This window comes from Myotis lucifugus, unplaced genomic scaffold, assembly GCF_000147115.1.
Source record: "Myotis lucifugus unplaced genomic scaffold, Myoluc2.0 scaffold_37, whole genome shotgun sequence".
NCBI lineage: Eukaryota > Metazoa > Chordata > Mammalia > Chiroptera > Vespertilionidae > Myotis > Myotis lucifugus.
This window is the reverse complement of record NW_005871085.1, coordinates 7,599,038-7,621,535: the sequence shown is the minus strand read 5'-3', so window position 1 is coordinate 7,621,535 and position 22,498 is coordinate 7,599,038. Positions and strand designations below refer to the sequence as shown.

The 22,498-nt window shown below is 44.4% G+C and overlaps 1 protein-coding gene across 3 annotated transcripts; it reads right to left on the bottom strand.

Moving 5' to 3' along the window:
- Positions 1-64: 64 nt before the first annotated feature.
- CPT2 (carnitine palmitoyltransferase 2) lies at positions 65-21,873 on the bottom strand. 3 transcript variants are annotated; one of them, XM_014454611.2, is made up of 6 exons: positions 21,616-21,749; positions 10,522-10,602; positions 8,514-8,620; positions 5,171-5,207; positions 1,889-3,193; positions 66-702 (listed from the first exon to the last, which is right to left on the bottom strand). In XM_014454611.2, exons 2-6 carry the CDS (start codon positions 10,535-10,537, stop codon positions 371-373), a joined length of 1,797 nt encoding a protein of 598 aa, XP_014310097.1. In that variant the 5' UTR covers positions 10,538-10,602; positions 21,616-21,749; the 3' UTR covers positions 66-370. The 3 variants fall into 3 exon arrangements, with proteins under 3 accessions (XP_023608551.1, XP_014310097.1, XP_006087392.1); XM_023752783.1 differs by lacking the exons at positions 5,171-5,207; positions 21,616-21,749 and adding an exon at positions 4,268-4,391 and having other exon boundaries at positions 65-702; positions 10,522-10,538; XM_006087330.3 differs by lacking the exon at positions 5,171-5,207 and having other exon boundaries at positions 21,616-21,873.
- Between the last annotated feature and the right edge of the window lie 625 nt (positions 21,874-22,498).

Sequence of the window (22,498 nt, the reverse complement as noted above, 5' to 3'; positions counted from 1 at the left end):
AGGAGGTAAAAGAATCCAAAAAAAAATCATTAATTAAAAGGGAAAAATAAAGTAGATTATGTCAGTAGATGCAACAATTAAATTTTATTTCTGCTTCAATAATAAATACACCCGAGTTATTTTTCCAAATCCTACCCTCCTGATCAAATGCCCTTAAAATTGAAATCTCACATTATCTTTCATTGTGATCTAATTGCACTTGGAAATTACACGTTTAGTTTTAAAACCATGATTTTAAAGCTCAGGCTTCACATTGGCCGCTGAGGTACCTCATGATTAGTTCCAATAGTCACAGAATAGCACCTATTGGCTACATAGGCCTCAATTTTCATGTAGATGAAGCAATGGAGGCTTTTAACCCACCCAGAAGCTAAGTTTTGATGGATTTGCCTTCCATGGCATCAAACATGTCTTCCAAGGCTTTCTGCACACATTGGAGAAACTCCCGGGCATTGCGGCCTGTGTAGGAGGAGACGTTGCAGCCTATCCAGTTGTCATGAACGGCATACCCAACACCAAAGCCATCAGGGACCACGGGGGCAAAGCCACCAATGTTCACTGCTGGGCTGGTCAGTGTGCTAGTGGACAGGATGTTGTGGTTTATCTGCCCATATGCAGGGTCCAGATATAGCTCAGGCAGGGCAATCCCTTTGGCTGCTGTCAGGTACCGCAGAGCAAATAAGTGTCGGTCAAAGCCCTGGCCTGTGAGAGACAAAACAAAAAACCAGAGTCAAAATCGCAGAACTGAAAGAACCTTAGTAAACCTTCCCATCATGTAGGAATCCCCTTCGCAACATCCTTGAGAGTGGAAGACGGTCGTCTACCTCTACATGCACACCTCCAGCTCACTAGCCTCTGGGGCAGTTCATTCTAGATTGTTTTCTTAAGAAAAAACTCAACAGCTGAGTCAAAAATGAGCCTAAAATAAAAGTATGATTTTACAAAAATGAGCCTAAAATAAAACTAAGTCAATTTAGTCAAGAAAAGTACATGAGAGCTCTGGACTCAAAAACTAAGACAAGCCCTAACCGGTTTGGCTCAGTGGATAGAGCGTCGGCCTGCGGACTCAAGGGTCCCAGGTTCGATTCCAGTCACGGGCATGTACCTTGGCTGTAGGCACATCCCCAGTAGGGGGCGTGCAGGAGGCAGCTGATCGATGTTTCTAACTCTATCCCTCTCCCTTCCTCTCTGTAAAAAATCAATAAAATATATTTTTAAAAAAAAACTAAGATAAAAGCCACAGTCCAAGTCAAGTGTCAAAGACAATGAGTCAGTGGAACAAAACTGAAAGTTCTCATCGCATCTTTACTGCTAATTTGCTATATAAGCTTGGGCCAGCGGCCTCAGTTGCCTGCCTATAAAATGGGAAAGGATGAGACCAGAATGTCGTGGAGGTCCCTTTTAGTTCCAGGACTTTTTCTGCATGAGAGGATTGGATTATGTGATCCTCCAGTTCCTTTCCAGGCCTCAATTTTTGCCACAACGAGGCAAAGACGACAAACACTTAGATTTGGGGAAAGCTAAGGTGACCTATTTACAGGGAGCCGACACACTACACCTGAGGTGAAGTAAGAGGGCCTGTGAGCTTAGAAATCCTAAATTGTCACACTGAGTCTAATGACTAATAAATAATAGAATCATGTGTCACAGCTGAAAGTGACCTTCATTGAGGATAATGTTAGATGTATTTCCCCATCCCTGCTTAGAACATTCTGATCCCTAGTGGCTCGCCTGGCTATTCAGACTATTAGGGTAGAAAAAATCATGTGGTAGCTGGCAGATGGCTACAATATAGTGAAGAGGTAGAAATCAGATGTGGGTAGAATATTGTGGAGGCCTACCCCAGTGCAGAGGGCAACAAGACCCGAGGGCATGCGCCCCGTCTCACCCATGGCCGCTTCTTTGGTCAGCTGCCCGTGGTATCTGGAGCACTCGGCCATCATCTGCTTAAGCTCTCCAGCACTGTGCTTGGAAGGTTCCCTGACAAAGGCCTCGGAGCACCTCTTTGTGAAGATGGAGGCGGGGCGGATGGTCTCCGTGCGGCCGTGCTTGAACGCTGCAGTGCTGCAGGACTCGTAGGTGGCCACCGTCTGCCCATATTGCCGCAGAAAGGCCATCTGGAAGGCCAGCTGAGCCACCGAGTCAGGGCTCAGCTTCTGCTTCTTCAAGAATTCTTTGCCTCCTCTCTGAAACTGGATGCAGTCAACGGTGAGGGTTTTCATGGTGGCATCAAACTTTTCCTTAGCAGCAATGATGCCAGTCTTTAAGGCGTCGTTCAGCTTGAAGTTGAGCTTCTGCACAGCAGCAGAAGAGTCAGTGCTGGCTGGCTGGCTCTGTGGAGTGATGGCAGGGGCCTGAGTGCTGTCTTTAAACACTTCATTGAAAAACCTGAGCACTGCAACCCCATCGCCCCAGGCATGCTCAAAATGGACAGCGGCAGTGCCGTCCTTGGCTATAATGAGGTTAAAGGATTTATCATACCAGCGGTTTGTGCCGTCACCATGCAGCATGGTATGGGACAAGTGGATAAGGTCCTTAATGGGGAAGTCATCTAGGCACAGACAGAACACAGCAGAGTCCACTTTCCTCAGGGTCTCCTCGTTGCCACCACTCACCAGCTTCTGCCTGAGCTCTGCCCAGATATCTCGGTTCTCACTGGGCAGATATGCCAGTGGAAACTCGGGGGCAGGGCTATTGTCTGAGAGAATGTACTTCAGATGAGCCTGGATTTCAGAGGCGCTCACAATGTTCCCATTTTGATCCAGGACATCAAAGACATAGAAATGTCCTTTTCTTAGGACCAGGAGGTGTCTGGCCTTGTCATCAGTGAAGAGTTCATCCCGGCTGGGTCTGGGTAAACGAGTTGAATTGAAAAGCCGAAAATACTGGGACATATCCAGTGGATATGCATTGACCAAGTAGGCACCATACCAAGACAGAGAGGAAGGCACAAGGCGTATGAGTTTCTTGAAGGTATCAGTGTCACTTTTGGCAGGGTTCAAGTGGAACACTTCAGGTTCCAAAAGGCCATCCCGGAGTGTCTTCAGAAACCGGATGGCAGAAACCGTCATGTTGGTCGCCCGGGTGAGCTGGTCATTATACTCAGACTTTGGGTCAGGGTTGAATGACATAAATGGATTAAAGTTCAAGACAATGGGGTCTCGAGCAGTTAAGTACATATCAAACCAGGGGCCTAAAACATAAAAATAAAAACATAAAAAGGTAATGCAGTCCCTAAAAATAAAACCTGAGAAAGAAAAAAATAAGTCAAACATATGCAGAAGAAATGACATCACCTCCAGAGGGAGGAATTTCCGGATTATTTTTTTGTTCTGCAATAATTCATGTTGTATAAACAGGATCATACACTATTTGGTCTTTTACATCTGGCTTCTATTACTTACAATAATATTCCTGAGGTTCATCAATGTAACATGTGGTAGTTCTGCATTTCTTTTTATTACTGAATAATGTCCCATTATATAGATATAGCACATTTGTCATCAGTTGATGGACATTTGTGTTGTTTCCACTTTTTGGTTATTATGAATTCTCATGGGGATATAAACTAGGAGTAGAATTGCTGGTCATGTGTTAAACCTTTTGAGGAACTGCTACGGTCTTTTCCAAAGTACCTGCACCATTACCACCAGCAGTATATGAGGGTTCCAATTTCTCCACATCCTTGGCAACATTTATTGTTTGTCTTTTTGATTGGAGCCAGTCTGGTGGGTAACCATTATTGTGGTTTTGATTTGCATTTCCCTAATGTCTATTAATTGCCTTTTCTTCCTCATTCTCTTTCCTTTCTTGATTCTTAAAGGAATAAAATACAATAACACCTCACTTGCATTCATGCTGGAACAGAATAGTTGTTAACTCCCATACCATCTCCTTAATTTTCCCTTGCTTTGTTTCTCTTCAGGGACAACATTCACACTTGACTATCTCCCTAATACGGAGGAAAGTCTTCACCATCATTCTGTGTACTGTGTTCATTTATGCACTTCCTCTTTTAGGAAATGCTCGAAAAGCAATTAGAAATAACAATGAGTGTATGTGGCCCACTCAAACTAGCTCTCTGCATTCCAATGGATGTTTTGCTTGTGAAAATTCCAAAAGCAGTATTTTATCAAGAAATGTGTCTTCAAGGGAAACTCCTGCCAGTATTAGCAAGCATGGGTAAACTCTACTAACAAGGACCATTTTCCATTGGAAGAAATAATTTCCACATGTAAAGCACTGGGGAAAGGATTAATAAACACACATTTATCTCTTATTCATTTGTTGGTCCATTTATTCCATTTCATTCCTTGAGAATAAGTGTGGAGAATCAGGCCCTGGTCCAGGGATATAGAGAAGAACAGGACATGGACTTTGATTTAGAAGAACTATGGTGAAGGAGACAAACAGAATAAAAACATAATGCAATGCACTAAAATGGTAAGGGAAAAGGGTGAGGATATATTTGATGGAAAAAGACATGAATTTATGCCTCTGATCCCTTCAGTAAAATAATTTTAAAGAGACATAAACCAATAAGGCAAAGAAAATAAAAAAGCAAATATTAGAAGTTGATGCCCTAGCCAGTTTGGCTCAGTGGATAGAGCGTCAGCCTGCAGACTGAAGGGTCCCAGGTTCAATTCCAGTCAAGAGCACAGGCCTGGTTTGTGGGCTTCATCCCAAGTGGGGGGCAGGGCATACAGGAGGCAGCTGATCAATGATTCTCTCTCATCGTTGATGTTTCTATCTCTCTCTCTCCCTCTCTGAAATCATTAAAAATATTTTTTTAAAAGATGAAAAGCATTTAGGCAACTGGTAATGACTAAAGCAGACTCAAGAAAGCCAACACTAAGTTGAGAGCAGAGAAAGCCAAGAAACAATATTTACAAAGCAGAACCCCTACAGTAAGCATGTCAAACTCAAAGGCTAACACGGGCCAAATAAACGAGGCATGCAGTCCCCGGACAGTGAGTTTGACATGCTTGCCCTAGAGGGCTCAGGAACTGGCAGCCTAGACATATCTGATTGAAAAGCTATTTAATTAGACCCACACATAGGATGCCCCAGATATTCTCTGGCAAAAGTAAAATTGTGGGATATAGATCTGTGGAGATCTCAAGCTTTTTCCTTTATCCCACTTCTACAACACTAGTGACCAGGAAAATACCTTTTGGCAGTTTTCTGGAAAAGCCTTCCCTGGGAGCCTAAAACACAAACACTAACGTTAGGGACACTCAAGGAAATGATTTAGCCAGATCACATACAATGAAGCTGTGACAAGCCCCACCCCCATCCACAGAGCTCCTAATAGCTTGTTAATATTTCATCCATATCCAAGACAACAGAGAAGGATAGAAAGCATCTGAAAAAAGAGGGCAAAACAAACAGGAGAAAAGCAACTTGGATACAGATTATGAAGAAAGATGAAAACTTAAAAAAAAAAATTCCCAGATAAACTATTAAACACATGGGAAGCTAAACGTAAGAAAGTATAAAATAATTAACTTCAGAGAAAACAAAAAGTTTATCTGGGAAAGAAAATAAACAATCCCAATGTGCTACACAACTCACCTGACAATAGCAATTACATGATCCTAATAGTGTAAATACTAAGCTAAGTTTTGTGCAGTGGCAGTATCGTAGCCAATGAGGTTTATCTGAGGCACAATTATTGCTATGCTGTGCACTATACTGTGAAAATGAGGGGAAAGGAAATGGGTGTGTACACTCTCATGTGTGGTAGGGATATAAGAGACTGATCAATTCTAATCTTCTATAGTGAGATGTCAATAGACAATGCCTAAATCAAAAGAAGTTAAATTGCAGTAATATAAATATACTAGAGGCCCGGTGCACAAAAATTTGTGCACTCGGGGGGGAAGGGGCGTCCCTCAGCCCGGCCTGTGCCCTCTCGCAGTCTGGGACCCCTCAGGAGATAATGACCTGCTGGCTTAGGCCTGCTCCTGGGTGGCAGAGGGCAGGCCCAATCCCTAGGTGCAGCCCCTGGTCGGGCTCAGAGCAGGGCTGATTGGGGAGTTGGGGCGCCGCCCCCTGTCATGCACAGAGCAGGGTGGATTGGGAGGTTGCGATGCCACCCTCAGTCACGCTCAGGATAGGGCTGATTGGGGGGTTGGGGCACCACCCCCTATCACACTCAAGGCAGGGTCAATGGGGAGGTTGCGGCGCCACCCCCTTGATGCACAGAGCAGGGCCAATCAGGGGGTTGGGGCGCTGCCCCCTGTCACACACAGAGCAGGGCCAATCAGGGGGTTGGGGCAGTGCCCCCCCCCCGTCACGTATAGAGCAGGGCCCATCAGGGGGTTGGGGAGCTCCCCTCTGTCACTCACAGAGTAGGGCCGATAGGGGAGTTAGGGCACCGCCCCCTGTCACACACACAGCAGGGCGGATCAGGGGGTTGGGGCGCCGCCACTGTCACACTCAGGGCAGGGCTGATGGGGAGGTATGGCTCTACCCCGTCACACACAGAGCAGGGCCCGTGGGGGGGGGGGGGGGGACACCCTGTCATACACAGAGCCGCAGGGCCTCAGGGGGTTTGGGCGCTGCACCCTGTCATGCTGATCTGGTGCCAGGAGGCTCGCGGCTCCGCTGATCCCGGTGCTGGGAGGCATATTACCATTTTACTATATAGGATAGAGGCCGGCTGGTTTGCCCTGAAGGGTGTCCTGGATCAGGGTGGGGGTCCCCACTGGGGTGCCTGGCCAGTCTGGGTGAGGGGCTGAGGGCTGCTTTCAGGCTGGCGGTTTTGACTGCTTTCAGGCTGGCGGGAAGCTCCCAACCACTCCTTTTTTTCTTTTCTTTTTTTCTTCTGGGCCAGCTTTAGCTCTGGCTCTAGCTCTGAGGCTTCCGCTGCTGGTTTGTTTGCCGTTCTATAATCGAAACAATGTATAACTTCAGCTCTGAGATCCCAGCCGGCTATATTTGTTAGAATGTTTCAAACTGCCAGCTCAGAGGCCGGCAAGTCAGGCGGGGAACGTTGCAGGCTGCAGTCACTGCAGCAAGCAAGCCTCATGTTCGCTTCCAACTGCCTGGCTGCCGGCCGCCATCTTGGCTGACAGTTAATTTGCATAAGGATACGCTGATTAGCCAATGGGAAGGGTAGCGGTCGTACGCCAATTACCATTTTTCTCTTTTGTTAGTGTAGATAATTTAGAGAATAACGATACATAGTTCAAAAGAATCAGAGAGCAGCTGAAAGTAAGAAGTGGGAAATTAGGGGTCAGGAAATCGATGTTTTTCCTAATAAGCCGTATAGAACTATTTGAGCCGAAGCCGGTTTGGCTCAGTGGATAGAGCGTCGGCCTGCGGACTGAAGGGTCCCGGGTTCGGTTCCGGTCAGGGGCATGTGCCTGGGTTGCGGGCACATCCCCACTGGGAGATGTGCAGGAGGCAGCTAATTGATGTTTCTCTCTCATCGATATTTCTAACTCTCTATCTCCCTCTCTGTAAAAAATCAATAAAATATATTTTTTAAAAAAAAGAACTATTTGATTTTTTAAATTATGTGCATGTATATATAACCTTATAAAAAATATAAACTAAATTAAACGAAGTGTTGTGAAACAGAGGAGGAAGCAACAAACTCTGAATGGAAAGGGAGAAGGACAGAAAGGTTTCATACCAAAAAATCATCCTACTTGGTTCTTTTCTTTTTTTCATTGAGCATATAATTGGCATTAAAGCATATACCAGTTTCAGGTGTACAATATAATAATTCTGTATTTGTATAGACTGTGATATTGTGAAATGATCACCACACTAGTCTAGTTAACACCCATCACTATACACAGTTATATATTTATTTTCCTTATGATGAGAATTTTTAAGATCTACACTTTCAGCAACTTTATAATACAGTATCATTAACTATCGTCATCATGGTGTACCTTACATCCCCATGACTTATTTACTTTATAACTGGAAGTTTGTACCTTTTGATCCCCTTCACCCACTTCAACCACTCCCCAACCACTCCCCAACCCCTGCCTCTGACAATCACCGTACCTGAGTCATAAAATAAGAAATTTCCAGGTAACAAATGGCAGTGTATACAACATGGATAAAGGCACAGAAGAATGAAAGAATTAATGGGTTGAGGGAACAAGTTGTTTAGTTTTGTTGAAGCATGAAATGTGTCAGAGAGAATAGTAAGAGAAAAGGCCAGCCTAGTGGGCAGTTAGGCTAGACTGTGAAGGATCTAGAATGATACATGTAGGGACTTAATCCTGTATGCATCCTTTTCAGACAGACCAATGATTAGGTTCTGTCTTGATCCCATCTATACAGGAAGCAAGCGGTTGCTCTTAAGCACGAATTCAGTCAACATCTTAGTGGAGGAAGAACTCAGCCTTAATCCTCAGGAGGAGAGGATGACACGTTATTTCACTGCTGTCCCACGAAAAATATTTTGAGACCAAAACAGGAGAGAGCTGCCTTACTTTCAATTATGGAGGGCTCTGGGGAAAATTACACCCACAGCCCAGACTCCCTACCTGAAATGTAGCTCGTATGTTTATTCTGCTTGTCCTGAGCAACCAGCTGATTGTGCAATTCTTTTCCAATCCCATTTTCAAAATTCTTGCAAAATTCTTCTGTTTTCCTGAAATGTTTGAGAAAAGACAGAATCAAATAATGGCAGAAAATACATGATTTTTAGATTCATGGCCCAAAACTCATACACAGAGCTTTGAGTCCCCAATAGTATATCCCTAGAACCTAGAACTGAGATAGAACAAGAATAAATCTAAAATGAATAAGTCTAGGAGATGTTTTTCAAATAACTGACTGGGAAGATCAATCAACATCTCATAAAACTATCTGTAATCTAGGAGGCAGTTTGGCATAGAGAAAAGGATATAAGCTTTGGGGTATAAAAGAGCTAAGTTTGAATTCTAGCTCTGTCGCTTTCAAACTGTGTGACCTTAAACAAGTTACTTGATCTGACTTTCAGTTTCTTCATGTGTAAAATAGAGATAATATACCAACTTATAATATTAAAACATATTTATAAAGCTAAGGATTTAGGATAGTTTGAAATATAATATTTAGTAACGGGTAGGTATTAAATTATTACCATCTCAAGAGAAGCTTCAAGTGACTAATAAGGAATACTTAAAAGTAGAGGACTAGATTATGAACAGTTCATCTATGTTTTTCCACCACTGTCCAGTGAAGGATTTTGTGATTTTAATGACAATGCCCATTATCTGCACGAAAAATTCTCATCATGGATAAAGAGTACTACAGTAGGATGTTAGAGCTTAATGTAACCCACTTTTTGGCAATAGCCAGTATTATTTTCCGATTCTATACTGTATTAGTTTCCTAGGACTGCCATAACAAAGTAGCACAAATTGGATAGCTTAAAACAATAGGAATTTATTTTCTCACTAGAGGCCCAATGTACAAAATTTGTGCAAAGGGCTCGGCCCTCACAGCCGCAGCGGCTTGCCTCAGCCCTTGCAGCCCCAGCTTAGTCCGGAAGGTCGTTTAGCTGTCCGGTCTAATTAGCATATTATGCTTTTATTATTATAGATAGTTCTGGAGGCTAGAAGTACAAAATCAAGGTATTAACAGGACCATATCCTCTCAGAAGACTCTAGGGGAGAATGTATTCCATGCCTTCCTCTTAGTTTCTGGTGTCACCAGCTATCCTCGGCATTCCTTGGTTTGTTGGCACACTCCAATATCTGCCTCACATGGCTGTCTCTGTGTCTCCTCTTCTTATAAGAATATCAGTTTCCTTGGATTAAGGACCCACTCTCCTCCAGTATGATCTCATCTTTTTTTTTTTAAGCCTCACTCTAGGACAGCGGTCACCAACCTTTCGGACCTCATGGACCACCGACTGGCGACCGCTACTCTAGGATATGTTATTATTGGTTTTAGAGAGAGAGGAAGAAAGAGGGAGGAAGAGGGAGAGATATATTGATGAGAGAGAGAAACACTGACTGGTTGCCTCCCATATGCGCCGAGACTGTGGATTGAACCCACAACCTGTGTATGTGCCGGAAAGCAAACCCACAATCTTTCTGTGCACAGGACAATGTTCCAACCCAGCCACACTGATCAGGACTGATCTCATCTTAATTACAACTGCAACATGCTTACTTCTAATTAACGTCATAGTATACTGAGGTTCCAAAGAGAGCATGGATTTTGGGGTCACGCTATCCAATCCAGTACACATGCTCACCAAGCAAACTTCTGGTCTGCCATATGCTCCCCTCAATGTACCTCCCTACCAGGAGCACATGCCTTCTGCAAATGACCAGCACCAGCTGACCTCCCAGGTACTCCTTCCAAGATGCAGTACAAAATTCTCATTCTGGCTTATAAACCATCATCTGTTGAGTCATATTAGAGAAACTCGGTCAGCCCTTCATCAGGTTCCTGGAGACCCAATCAAATCACAGATACTTCCTGAAGCACAGTCTACCATTATTTGTCAGCTTCGCTTGAACCACCCAACCATGGTCATTCAGGGTTCTCAGCATTTACCTGTACTGCCCATCATCCAAGAGAGGCTTCTGTGCACTGAGGTATCTTCTAATGGTGTCTTCAAGTTTGGGAACAGGCAGCCTGAGGAGAAAGCAAGGTCCATGTAGGTGACAATATGTGAAACAGGTTCATTAGCTTCACAATCCAAACTAATAACTGGATAACTACCTTCCAAAAAAACCAATAATGGGAAGCCACAGACAAGCCAGAATTGATGGATTTACAATGATAACTATATTTTAAGTAAAATAATTTTTAATGTATTAATGATGAATTTTATAAGCTAAATTGGTAAATATACTAGTAGATTCAAAATGGGGAAGGAAAGCTGCCCCAAACCTTCCAGTTTCCTAGTTACAACTACAATACCTGTCCTATACCTGTATTGGAACTGATTTCAATTCTACTCTTAGTTTGAACTGAATTTTTCTCCCCCAAGATTAAAAAAAAAAGTTCTATTTTTAAATGTGCTTGTCTATTGTACAACAGAGATTCCTACAAAAGTGAAACACAGGTCTGTCCAAGGGCCAGCCATATGGGGTCGACAATCAAGCCCTGCCCAGCCACCAGGAGTCCTGTGAGGAAGAGCCAGATCTTCCAGTGTGCTATTTATTCACCATTCTCTACCAGTAGATGTCCAGTGATGGCTATGGTGATGAAGTTACTGGTCCATATTGAAATTAAAACACATGGACAGTATGGTGAGGTGTACTTTCTTTTTCACGTCAATAATTTTATTGAAAGATATATCCTCTGGTACCAAAACTTAATTTGTTAGGTTATCTCTGCCAACCAAATTAACAATGATATATTCAAATTATCTAAATGTAGTGGCCATTTAGGAAAACTGGAAAGTTATCCATAAAGTGTAGCTTGAACCATCAGAAGTGAAATGATGGCCATCTAGAAAGCAGGAAGCAGGCCCTTACCAGATACTTAATCTGCCAGTACTTTGATCTGGGACTTCCTAACCTCCAAAACCTTTAGGAATAAATCTCTATTGTTTATGTCACCCAGTCTAGAGCCACCAAATGGACTATGAGAGGCAGCCTTCAAAATGACACTTCAGTCACAGTCTGACTGTTATTGTTGGGATAGCTTACATTAGAAATACCCACCCCACCTGAGATATGTCAACCTCATTAATTATCTATTTATATAAAGAGCCAGGGTCCGTAACGACTAAAGGCTCAACCAAGTGGTCGGGGACTGGCGAGCCGGCTGAACTCCATGAGGTTCTTGGTGGCCGAGGGTGCAGAATGGGAGTGCGGGCGTGTGGGCGTGTGGGCGTGTGCATGAGCATGGACCTGAGCGAGCGACACACACTCACACGCCTGCAACTCCCTGGACTTCACCCTCCAGCCTGGATCCTCCTGGTCCCGCCTCCCGTAGGTTCGGGCGGGAGTCAATCTGGGGAAACTTTCTCAGACTTGCTTGGTGCTGGGACTGGATGCATCCAAGCTCACAGCAGGCTCCACAGAGGTTCCTGGTGGCCAAGGGTGCAGAGCGGGAGTGCAGGCGTGTGGGTGTGTGCATGAGCGTGGACCCTAGCGACACACACTCACACGCCCGCACCCACACAGGGCCCTCGACTGCGCCACCCGTGCTTCCCTGGACTTCAGCCTCCAGCCTGGATCCTCCAGACCCTGCACCCCCGGGTCGCTCAAGTTCAGCAAGAGTTTGCGATTTGCCCAAGGCGCGTTGAACAGTTTTCTCTTAACCCATTTGTAGGAGTGTAATCTGATTTAAAACCATTGGACTAAACAAACAGAAGCACTTTCTAGAAAGTCAATTTAGAAATGTGGGTCAAAATTCAAGTGAATTAGCTTTGGGCCATGTCTGTGAATGTGTCCTAAGTAAACAGTCAAATAAGCAATTATGTTTACTGTAGTTGTTGATGCCAGGGGAAACCAGAAACAACCAGCCCCACAATAAAGGGTTAGTGAAGTAAACCATAGTAATGTCAAACAGTCAGAGATAACACTGTAGCCACTAAAAATTATGTCTGTACATCCAATTCGTTGACATGAAAAGAAGGCCATAGCCAAGTATTAAGTGGAGGGCAGGGGAAGCTCAGAAGAGGGCATGTATATTTATATGTATGTATATTTTATATGTCAGGGAAATAATAGTTTTAAAAATAGTGATTCTTCCTGAGCTCTGCAATTGTGAGTGTTAGCAAATTGTTTCAGGTGTGACAGGTGTCCTTTGGTGTCCCACACACACAGACATCCTTGCCTGTGGGACAGCCTGAACCTTTGCCGCACCTGCCCCTCTGTGCTGTGGCAACGGCCCAATCAGACATTCCCTTTTATTGGGCTGGCTTCCTTTTCTCCTTTGCCCAAACCACGCCTTTCCAACAAAAGAATATTAACCAAGCAATCCTAACAAGTTTTGTTGCCGACTGCAACTTATGCCCTTTTACACAAATGTTGTTGCTTTCAAGCCTACCAGGTTGTATTTCAAAACTTTTATTTTTCTGCAACTTAACCATTTTTTATTCCCTTAAAATATTCTGGAGTATTTTAAATACATATAGAAAAGTAAAGAATAATATGATAAATACTTATCTATACTAATAAAAGGGTAATATGCTAATTAGACTGGACATCTTCTGGACATCCTTCCAGAAAATGCCACAGTGGTGGGGGCCAAGGCAGAGGCTGTTAGGGGCAACCAGGCCTGCAGGGGAGGGCAGTTAGGGACGACCAGGTAGGCAGATAGGTGAGCGGTTAGGAGCCAGCAGTCCCAGATTATTAGAGGGATGTCTGACTGCCGGTTTAGGTCCAATCCCATAGTGAGACATCCCCTGAGGGGTCCCGGAATGGAGAGGGTTCAGGCTGGGCTGAGGGACCCTCCCCCACCCCCCCTCCGTGCACAAATTCCATGCACCAGGCCTCTAGTCTATATATATAAAAGGCTAATATGCAAAGTGTCCCCTCAGGAGTTCAACCAGAGACTGGGAGTTTGATCACTCACTATGACGTGTGCTGACCACCAGGGGGCGGCACAGAATGAAGGAAGGCCCTGGCCGGCAGCTGGAAGGCCCTGATTGGCCCTAATCACCAGGCCTAGAGACCCTACCTGTGCATGAATTTCGTACACTGGGCCTCTAGTTTTACATAATAAAATGTAGCTTAAAACCTTACTATAAATAAGATATACTGTGGTTCTTCAGTTTACTTTCAATGCATGCTTATCCAAAAAAAAAAGGTGTAAAAACTAAATCTGAATTATTTATAGCCATTATGAACTTAGGCTGAACTGAATAACCAATCATGACATTTTGCAACTGTAGATCCCCTTACATTGGTAAACTTACACAGAAAATCCCAAATACTAGCTCAACTACCTCATAAGTACAAAGTTACCCACACACTTTTCTCAAGACTTTGTTTTGACACAGAAGGAACATTAATGAAAATTTGCCTTCTTTTTAAACAAAATTCTAAATTAGAGGCAATGGCAGTTTTGTAAAAACAGTGCTTATTAAAAATTCTGGAGTGTTAATTCTAGCCTGAACTTACTTTAGTAGGGAAGTTTTCAGAGTGATGACTTATATCTTAGTTAATACAATAGAAACTGAACTTTCTCAATGGAATTACATTGAGGCAATACAGATTCTGTATAGCAATTTTTATCATAGACACAAAAACCACCTGTTTTCTATTAAAAACAAACATTAAAGATAACAATCAATATTCCAAACTTACCAGGTCTATATTTTTGCCTTATATAAAATGCCTTAATCGTAAATGCCAAATAGCAATCAGTCCACATCAATGGATTATCTAATATTTTGCAGATGATGGCTATGGTTATGAAGTTACTAGTTCACAGTGAAATGAAAAAAACAAGAACAGTGAGCTTTTAACAAAGCTAAATTTTCTTAATTTAGAAGTCTGCCCTTAAGGCTGAGACTGTTCCTTTATTTTTTGGATGTGGGATGAGAGTCATTAAAGGTCCTTTCTTTTAAGAAATAATGTTGAGCCCAGCCAGAGTGGCTCCGTGGTTGAGCGTCGACCTATGAACCAGAAGGTCATGGTTTGATTCACGGTCAGGGCATATGCCTGGATTGCAGACTCGATCCCAGGTGTGGGGTGTCTAGGAGACAGCCGATCAATGATTCTCTCTCATCATTGATCTCTCTCTCTCTCTCTCTCTCTCTCTCTCCCCCCTTCCTCTCTGAAATCAATTAAAAATATTTTTAAATAACATTGATAACTATTTCCCCCCATAATTTTAATGACCTGTTAAGTCTAAAAGTATAAGAACTACTGACAGTAGAAAGAGAATGAAATTTAGACTCAGACCTAGCCTTGAGTCCCAGCTCAGTCACTTAATTTCTAGTTACATGGTTATAGGTGGCAAATTACTCGATGTTTCCCACACTCCATTTCCGATCTATGAATTGGAGAGAAGAATTGCCTTAAGGACATCTGAAATCCTACTGTCAAGTTCCAACCCCGCCCTAGCACAAGTTTATCACTAACATGACTAGAATACGGAAAGGTTAAGTTCACAGCCCTTGGAATCTCACAGATCGTGTTTTGCAGCCTGTATTCTGTCACTTATTATCCATATGCTCCTGGACAAATTTCTTTGCTCTCTGGTCCTCCTTTCTCCACTTATTTAGTAATAGCCCACTGGGCTATTGTGAGAATTAAATGAAATTATATGTATGAACTTAGGAGGGTATCTGACATATAATAAGCACTGTCTATTTAGAGACATCCAGATACTTATTCATAGCTATAAATAGCTAATTCAATCTCCTTTCCATTCCCTCCTAGTTTCCTGCTTCCCTACTTCAATACCTTCCACCTTAGGCACAAAGCCTATCTGCTATTATTTTCTCCCATCTGCTCAGCAACATCCAGTTTGGCCCCATGTAACTATTATTCTTTACTAGCCACTTCCACTATACCTTTAACCCCCATTATGTTCTGAAAATTATATTCTATAATTATATTCTATAATTCTTAATTATATTCTATAATTATATTCTATAATTGCTTTGCCTCCCTTCTCACCTCTCTTAAAAATCTAACTACAGTCAGCCCTCTGTATCTGCAGGTTCCACAACCAATGGCAGAGTGAAAATATTGGGGAAAAAGGTAATGAATGTTGTGGACATGTACTCTATAGTTAGGCCTATGATGGTTGTGCAACTGTACTAAACCTGTACAGACTTTTCTCCTTGTTATTATTTCCTAAACCAGGTGTGGGGAACAACTGGCCCACAAAATCATTTGGACTGGCCCTGCAAGGCATTAGGGGTGAATTAATTAAATGTTTGATGAAATATTGCAGGCTAATTTTTAAGTTGATAATTTTATATGGCCCTGGAATCTATATTATAAAAGGCCAGTGGCCATAACTCTGGAATGACCAGTCACCAGGAGGTGCATTGATGGGTCTCTTGGCGCGGCGGGTCTTGGGGTCCCGCTGGTGCGGTGCATCTGGGCCTCTAGTGATGTTATAAATACCTAAATGGCCTTGGCAGGAATAAGGTTCCCCACTCCTGCCCTAAATGATACAGTGTAACAACTACTTATATATCACATTGTATGATGTATTATAAGTAATCTAGAGGTGATTTAAAGTATACAGGATGTGTACAGATTATATGCAAGTACTATGCTATTTTATATAAAGGACTTGTGCATCCTTGGATTTTGGTATTTGAGAGGAGTCCTGGAACCAATCCCCCTGTGGCTGCCGAGACAGCTGTATTCTGAAAATACTTTCAAATTTCTCTCCAAAGAAAGCCACTCCCCAGCTTCTAGGAAGGACTAGCATCCTCCTTACCCACACCACCTGCCATCAACATTAAACAAGTTTCTTTCCTCTCCAAGTCAATTGTACAACCTTATCCGCATCCTCATCTGTTCCTCACTGCAAGTGGTGGTGGGTTTGGGGGTGAAGCCCTAATTTGTTTCACTTGTCAATTTCTATAAATCTCTCTCCAAGCCAATTTCAAACTTCTGACATGCTATCACTGAAGAGGGAGCTGGGAAGAAATGCAGAGTTGGCTCTCATGATTATGGTAGCGTACAGGGAGAGGAGTTTACCACTCATTAGCAGTCCTCCTCTGAAACCTCTTCTCTGACCTCCACTGGCACTCAGGTCAGCACAGAATAGGTACTTAATAAATGTATGTCAAATGCATTAGCTAATTACTCCTTCCTCTAAGCCTCTGCCCATCCCAGGACCCTGTATTGTTCTCTATTGCATTTAGTGGCATTTATGTATTTATGTTTCTTCTCCCCATCAAACTGCAGGCTGTGACATCCTTAAAAAATGTAGAAGATGGAATTAGAAATTCTCTCCTCCCACCCTGTTGGTTTTGACACCATCTTCTTCTGAGTCACTTTTATGTCCTCTTGCCCTAAAAGTGCACATTTTCTCAAGACTGGGTTCTCTTCCCTCCTCTGACTAATCATTTTAAATATCAGCGATTTCAACTGGTGTACTACAACAATTTTTAAAACATGCAATATCTGACTATTTAGTAAGGGACACTGACCTCTTTTCCCTTAGATTGTCAAATGAAAAAATGACAACAGCCGGGCTGGAGTGGCTCAGTGGTTGAGCATCGAACTATGAACCAGGAGATCCCGGTTCAATTTCCGGTCAGGGCACATGCCCAGGTTGCAGGCTGGTTCCCCAGTGTGGGGCATGCAGAAGACAGCCGATCAATGATTCTCTCTCATCATTTATGTTTCTCTCCACCTCCCCCTTCATCTCTGAAATAAAAATATTTTTAATGATAATAGCCAATACAATAGCTGTCTGGTGTGAATGAAAAAGAATTATAGCTATTTTTTTGTCAGATCGGCAAAAAATATATTTTTGTTTGTTGTGCCACAGAACTTTAGTAATTAGCTTATGTGTGCCATGAGATGAAAAAGGTTGAAAATTGCTGCTTTATATGATAACTTTTATTCCAGATATAATGGTCAGGTTCTCTAGAATTCCAAGATAAGGCCAGAGTTACCAACGTGTGGAGGAGGATAACAGGTAAAAACAGTAATGTTCTGGCCCCAAAGGCATGCCCTTCAGATAGATAGTCTTAACATCTAGGATGAGTTTATCCCAATGATAACTATATTGTGTAAAAAACACAAAAGGCTATTTAGCTGTGTTCTGAAGGAAGAATTTTTCTCTACTAAGTACTTACTATGTGCCAGACTTTTTTACTAAGTGCTTTATATCAGGATATTTAATTCTAACAATTCTGAGACAAAGATAATATTATCAATCCCAATTTTTAGGTTAGATGACTTGACATAGCCATGCAGTTAGAAAGAAGTGAAGCTGGAATAAAAATCAGATCTGATTCCTGTCTCATGATCTTAAAATACCACACCATAAAAGGCGGCTTTCCACTTATACATGTGAATTATCTGTTTACCTGTCAAATCTCTCCCACTATATGGTAAGCTCCTCACCATGACTGATCAGTCTCCAAATCCACATCAATGTTTATCAAATTAATAATGTGAATGAGTAGGTCAGATTGATCCACCCTTTGTCTCCTCAGAACTTCCAGTTTATATTATGAAATTAACTGTTCAGTATATATCAACATAGCCCTTTAAAAATAACACCTGCCCTAACTGGTTTGGCTCAGTGGATAGAGCGTCGGCCTGCGGACTGAAAGGTCCCAGGTTCGATTCCGATCAAGGGTATGTACCTTGGTTGCGAGCACATCCCCAGTAGGAGGTGTGCAGGAGGCAGCTGATTGATGTTTCTCTCTCATCAATATTTCTTACTCTCTATCCCTCTCCCTTCCTCTCTGTAAAAAACCAATAAAATATATTTTAAAAAAAATTAAAATAAAATAAAAATAAAAAAAACACCTAACTGAGCACTGTATATGCCTGGTTTTCTCTAATTCTGAGATGGCAGCCAAGCACCCCCTCTCTGGAGAGTGTAGGGTTGCTATTCATCACGTGGCATCTTATGAGCAATGCTTGTTTATCTATGGCCTGTTATTGCACTGAAGGCCCAGAAGAACCTCGTTTTGCCACATTCTTTTGAAAACCAAGCTGAGGTGAAGAGGGAATATGAAAAGCAATTCCTAAGATGTCTAAGAGAATGTGAGTGAAATCGGCCTTCTGGTGATTGAGGCCTGAGATAGATAACTGGGGAACCGGCATACAAGCTCTAGAGCCGGCTCTGGAACTGGAGAGCTAGTTAACCAAGCTCCTTCTAGACATGAAGGCCACAGCTTCTGCCAACAACGACACTAATGTCTTATGCTTCATGGGAAAATACCTGGAGGAACAGGAGAGGAACACAAACTACCTGCAACGCCAGCATGTATATCACAAGGAATTAGAAAAGCAGGCCCAGGAGGAGGAAGACCCATTAGAAAAGCCTGCTGACGTGTCAGGTGAATGGACCCAACATCTGGAGGCAACAAAGCAAGTCTTCCCATTGTACGAGGCCCCCAAATCAGCTCCTTAAGAATCTTAATCGTCTCCATTTGTCAGAAGACTGCTTTCCTTCATTGGTGTGTGTACAAATAAATCTGTTTTTGCATTATAAAAAAATTAATAATAATAACACCTAACTGAATTGGACACCTAAAAATAATTAAAATGGTGAATTTTATATTATGTATATCCTACCACACTAAAAAAAGAGCAAAGAAAAAACAATAACATCTAAAAAACAAGCAAATGATAGTGCAAGGGTGAGTCCACGGCCACTTAGTCAATAGGGATAAGAGGGAAGATCCAGTTGGACCACTTAATACAAAGGGACCCCCCTTGCCAACTAATTGGGACAGGTCCCTATTTTAGGCATCTTACCTCGCAGTGGCCCAGTGAAATGTGTGGCCCATTCCTCCCTTACAGGGAAGAGCTGTGGCTCAAAGTTAACGGAATTGCCTTACGTTACAGAGTGTGAGATCCAGACTCTGAAACCAAGTTCTACCAGACTTCAAAGCCAGGGCTTTTCACCGAGTGTGACATCAAAATGAGTGTCAAAGATAACACATTTTACCAGTCTAGGACCTCAGAGATAAAAGGAATCTTATTTTATCTAAACTCCGCTTGACAGCTGAGGCAATGAAGGCCTGGGGGGAGTTCTTGTTTCAAGTTACACGTGGGTGATGGCTCAGTGCTACTGTTTGTAGCTTCAAATTCCTACAGATTTTTGTATTGTGGGTTGGAGAAAATGATCCTGAATATTCTCCCCAGCTTTCCAATGCTAAAAGAGACAATCCCTCTGATCCTGGGAAGTCAGGGATCCGCCTGCAGCGGGCTTGGCAAATACAGGCAGGTTCTGCCCTTCCTCACCTTTCCCCCACTTACAGGCTCAGCTCACAGGCTGCCCAGGAGGAGGTGTGTCCCAGGCCTAACCCACAGGCAGAGTCACTTCTTCCTCTCCCCCTACTTCCGGCCAAATTTAAAGGATGGGATGGGGGCTAGATAATCTCTCTTAATTTGTTTAGATGTCTGCACCCTGTAATTTCCCAAGAACCGCCTTGGATGATTTTCCTGAGAGGGTGGGGGTGGGCAGTGTTGACAATGGGTTCAGGGGTTCCTGGATGTGAAGAAAAACAGTAGTTGGGGGTGATGCCTGCGATGCAATCTTTGTTCTATTCGTGTGGTGGGGAACACTGGCCTCCAGCCCCTGGACAGGAGAGTCCTGATGGCAGTTTGGAGAGAGAACCATCTTTGATACAAATTTAGAATGCGGCACAGGAACTAACTGGTGAACAGAGAAGGTTAAATCTGATTTCAGAGCGAGAAGGAACTTGGGCAATTTCTCATATTGGAGAAGGAGATCTGGCAGCTCAGATGAAGGCTGGGAAGGTGGGAAAACTGGAGACTGAATGGAAGAAAATACTGGGTGAGGGAAAGGGAAAGATTTATTGGACTGTTTTCTTTCTTTCTTTTTTGTTATTTATAAGAAAAGGTTTACTTAAAAAGTGACAGAGGCAAAAGGGCCCTTCTGGTTTAGGTGAGAGAAGGGTAAAGGTGGGGAGCCTGAAGGAGGAGGGGGCGGGGAAGGCAAGGCGAGCTCGGGAAGGAGGGGCGCAGGGGCTATGTTTCTAGGGGAGTGGCTCTAGGTGGAAGGTTCAGGCAGTTTCGGTGAGAGGAATGGAGAGGGTTTAGATCAGTGGTTCTCAACCTTCCTAATGCCGGGACCCTTTAATACAGTTCCTCATGTGGTGGTAACCCCCAACCATAAAATTATTTTCGTTGCTACTTCATAACTGTAATTTTGCTACTGTTATGAATCGTCATGTAAATATCTGATATGCAGGATGTATTTTCATTGTTACAAATTGAACATAATTAAAGCACAGTGATGAATCACAAAAACAATACGTAATTATATATGTGTTTTCCGATGGTCTTAGGCGGCCCCAGAGGGGTCGCGACCCACAGGTTGAGAACCGCTGGTTTAGATAGCCTCCGGCTCTAGTCTGAGTGAGACTCTGGGGGTTCTGGGGTGGTGCCTAGAGCCCCGTGCGGGTGGGCGGAAGGTGCTGGGGGTAGTGTGGTCAGGAGGGTATTTGAGGGGGAGAGTGGAGGGCGATTTCATCGGGGCGAAAGGTGTTCCGGGGAAGACGGCCTGGCATGCTGAGGACTCGGGGGAGTAAGATGGACACTCGGGTGGCGGGGGGCTGGGGGCGCTAAGAGGGCAGAGTGCTGCTGGCATGGGAGGGGGCTGAGGGTCCTGAGCAACGGCGAGGAAGAAGGTGGGGTGTCGGGAGAAACTGAAGGAGGGCAACCCTTATGTATTCCACGTTCCGGGCAGGCATGGGGGGCAGTCGTGAAAGCACTTCGGGGAGCACCGTGGCTACTTTTCGGGGGGAAATGTGAGGAGCTCTTCGGGTTTCCGGCTGGAAGCTGAGTTGCTGGGGAGAGTTCGAGAAGGTTCAGCTGGAGACTCGGGGAGCAATGGGACGTTCTCAGATAGAATCTGCGCGTTCTGCGGTTCCGGTGCCAAGAGATTCTGACAGACAGGATTTCCGGGGGCGGGGAGGGCGTCCCAGGTGGGAGTGGGGGCCGGGAGTGCCTGGGGAAGACGGGGCCGACCCTGGCGGGCGGCGGGCGGGGCCGGGCTCACCTGGGCAGGCTGTCCTGGAAGTGCATGGTGGGCACAATGCTGCGCTGCAGGTACTGGCCGGGCCCGGAGCCGGCGCTCAGGGGCCGCCGGGGGGCTCCCGGGCCGACGGCAGGGGCCCGGGGCCAAGCGCGCAGCAGCAGGCGGGCCACCATCGTCCCTGGAGGCTGCGGCCGCGGGACGCCGAGTGCGGGGACCTTAGTGGGGCCGGGAAAAGCCCTCCCACCTCAGCCCCGGGACGCTGCGTCCGTCAGGGACTCCCGCCCACTTCGCGTCGGTACGCAGAGCCACTTCCGGCCCCGCCCACTGTAAGGCTCCGCCCACAGCTGGGCCCCGCCCACCGGTCCCAGAGCTCGGAGCGTCCCGCCCACTGCCCGGCGGGCACGGTGCCACCTCCCAGCTCTGCCGGTCCGGGTTCCCATCTCGAGGCGGCGGGAAACGGAGCTCTGAAACCGCTCTCTTCTCCTTTACTGGAGCAAGATAGGAACTAGAGCTGAAGAAAAGCCGGGAAAAGCTCTTGGAATCTAATCAACCTACAGTTGATCCAGACTCTGCCCCTGGGAGATTGTGGAGAAAATGTTAAACCACTAGTTCCTCCGCTGTGAACTAGAGATCACGGTCTTCAGCCTGCCTCCCACGGTCCCGGATAGGAAATGAGTTAACTGGGTATGGACAGTGCTGGCGCTGTCGGCAGTAAATGGTGACGGTTGTTGTTAGCAACTGTTTGTTACGTTTACCCAGCAGACGTCTGGCAGGATTAATGCCGCACAGCTGCCCGGCGAGCTCACCTGGGCGGGAATTACAGAAAATGTGTGCCGAAGCCAGAAACCATGGGGTCTCCCATCCAGCCACCTCTAATGTGCAGAAAGATCCTTAGAGCACGATT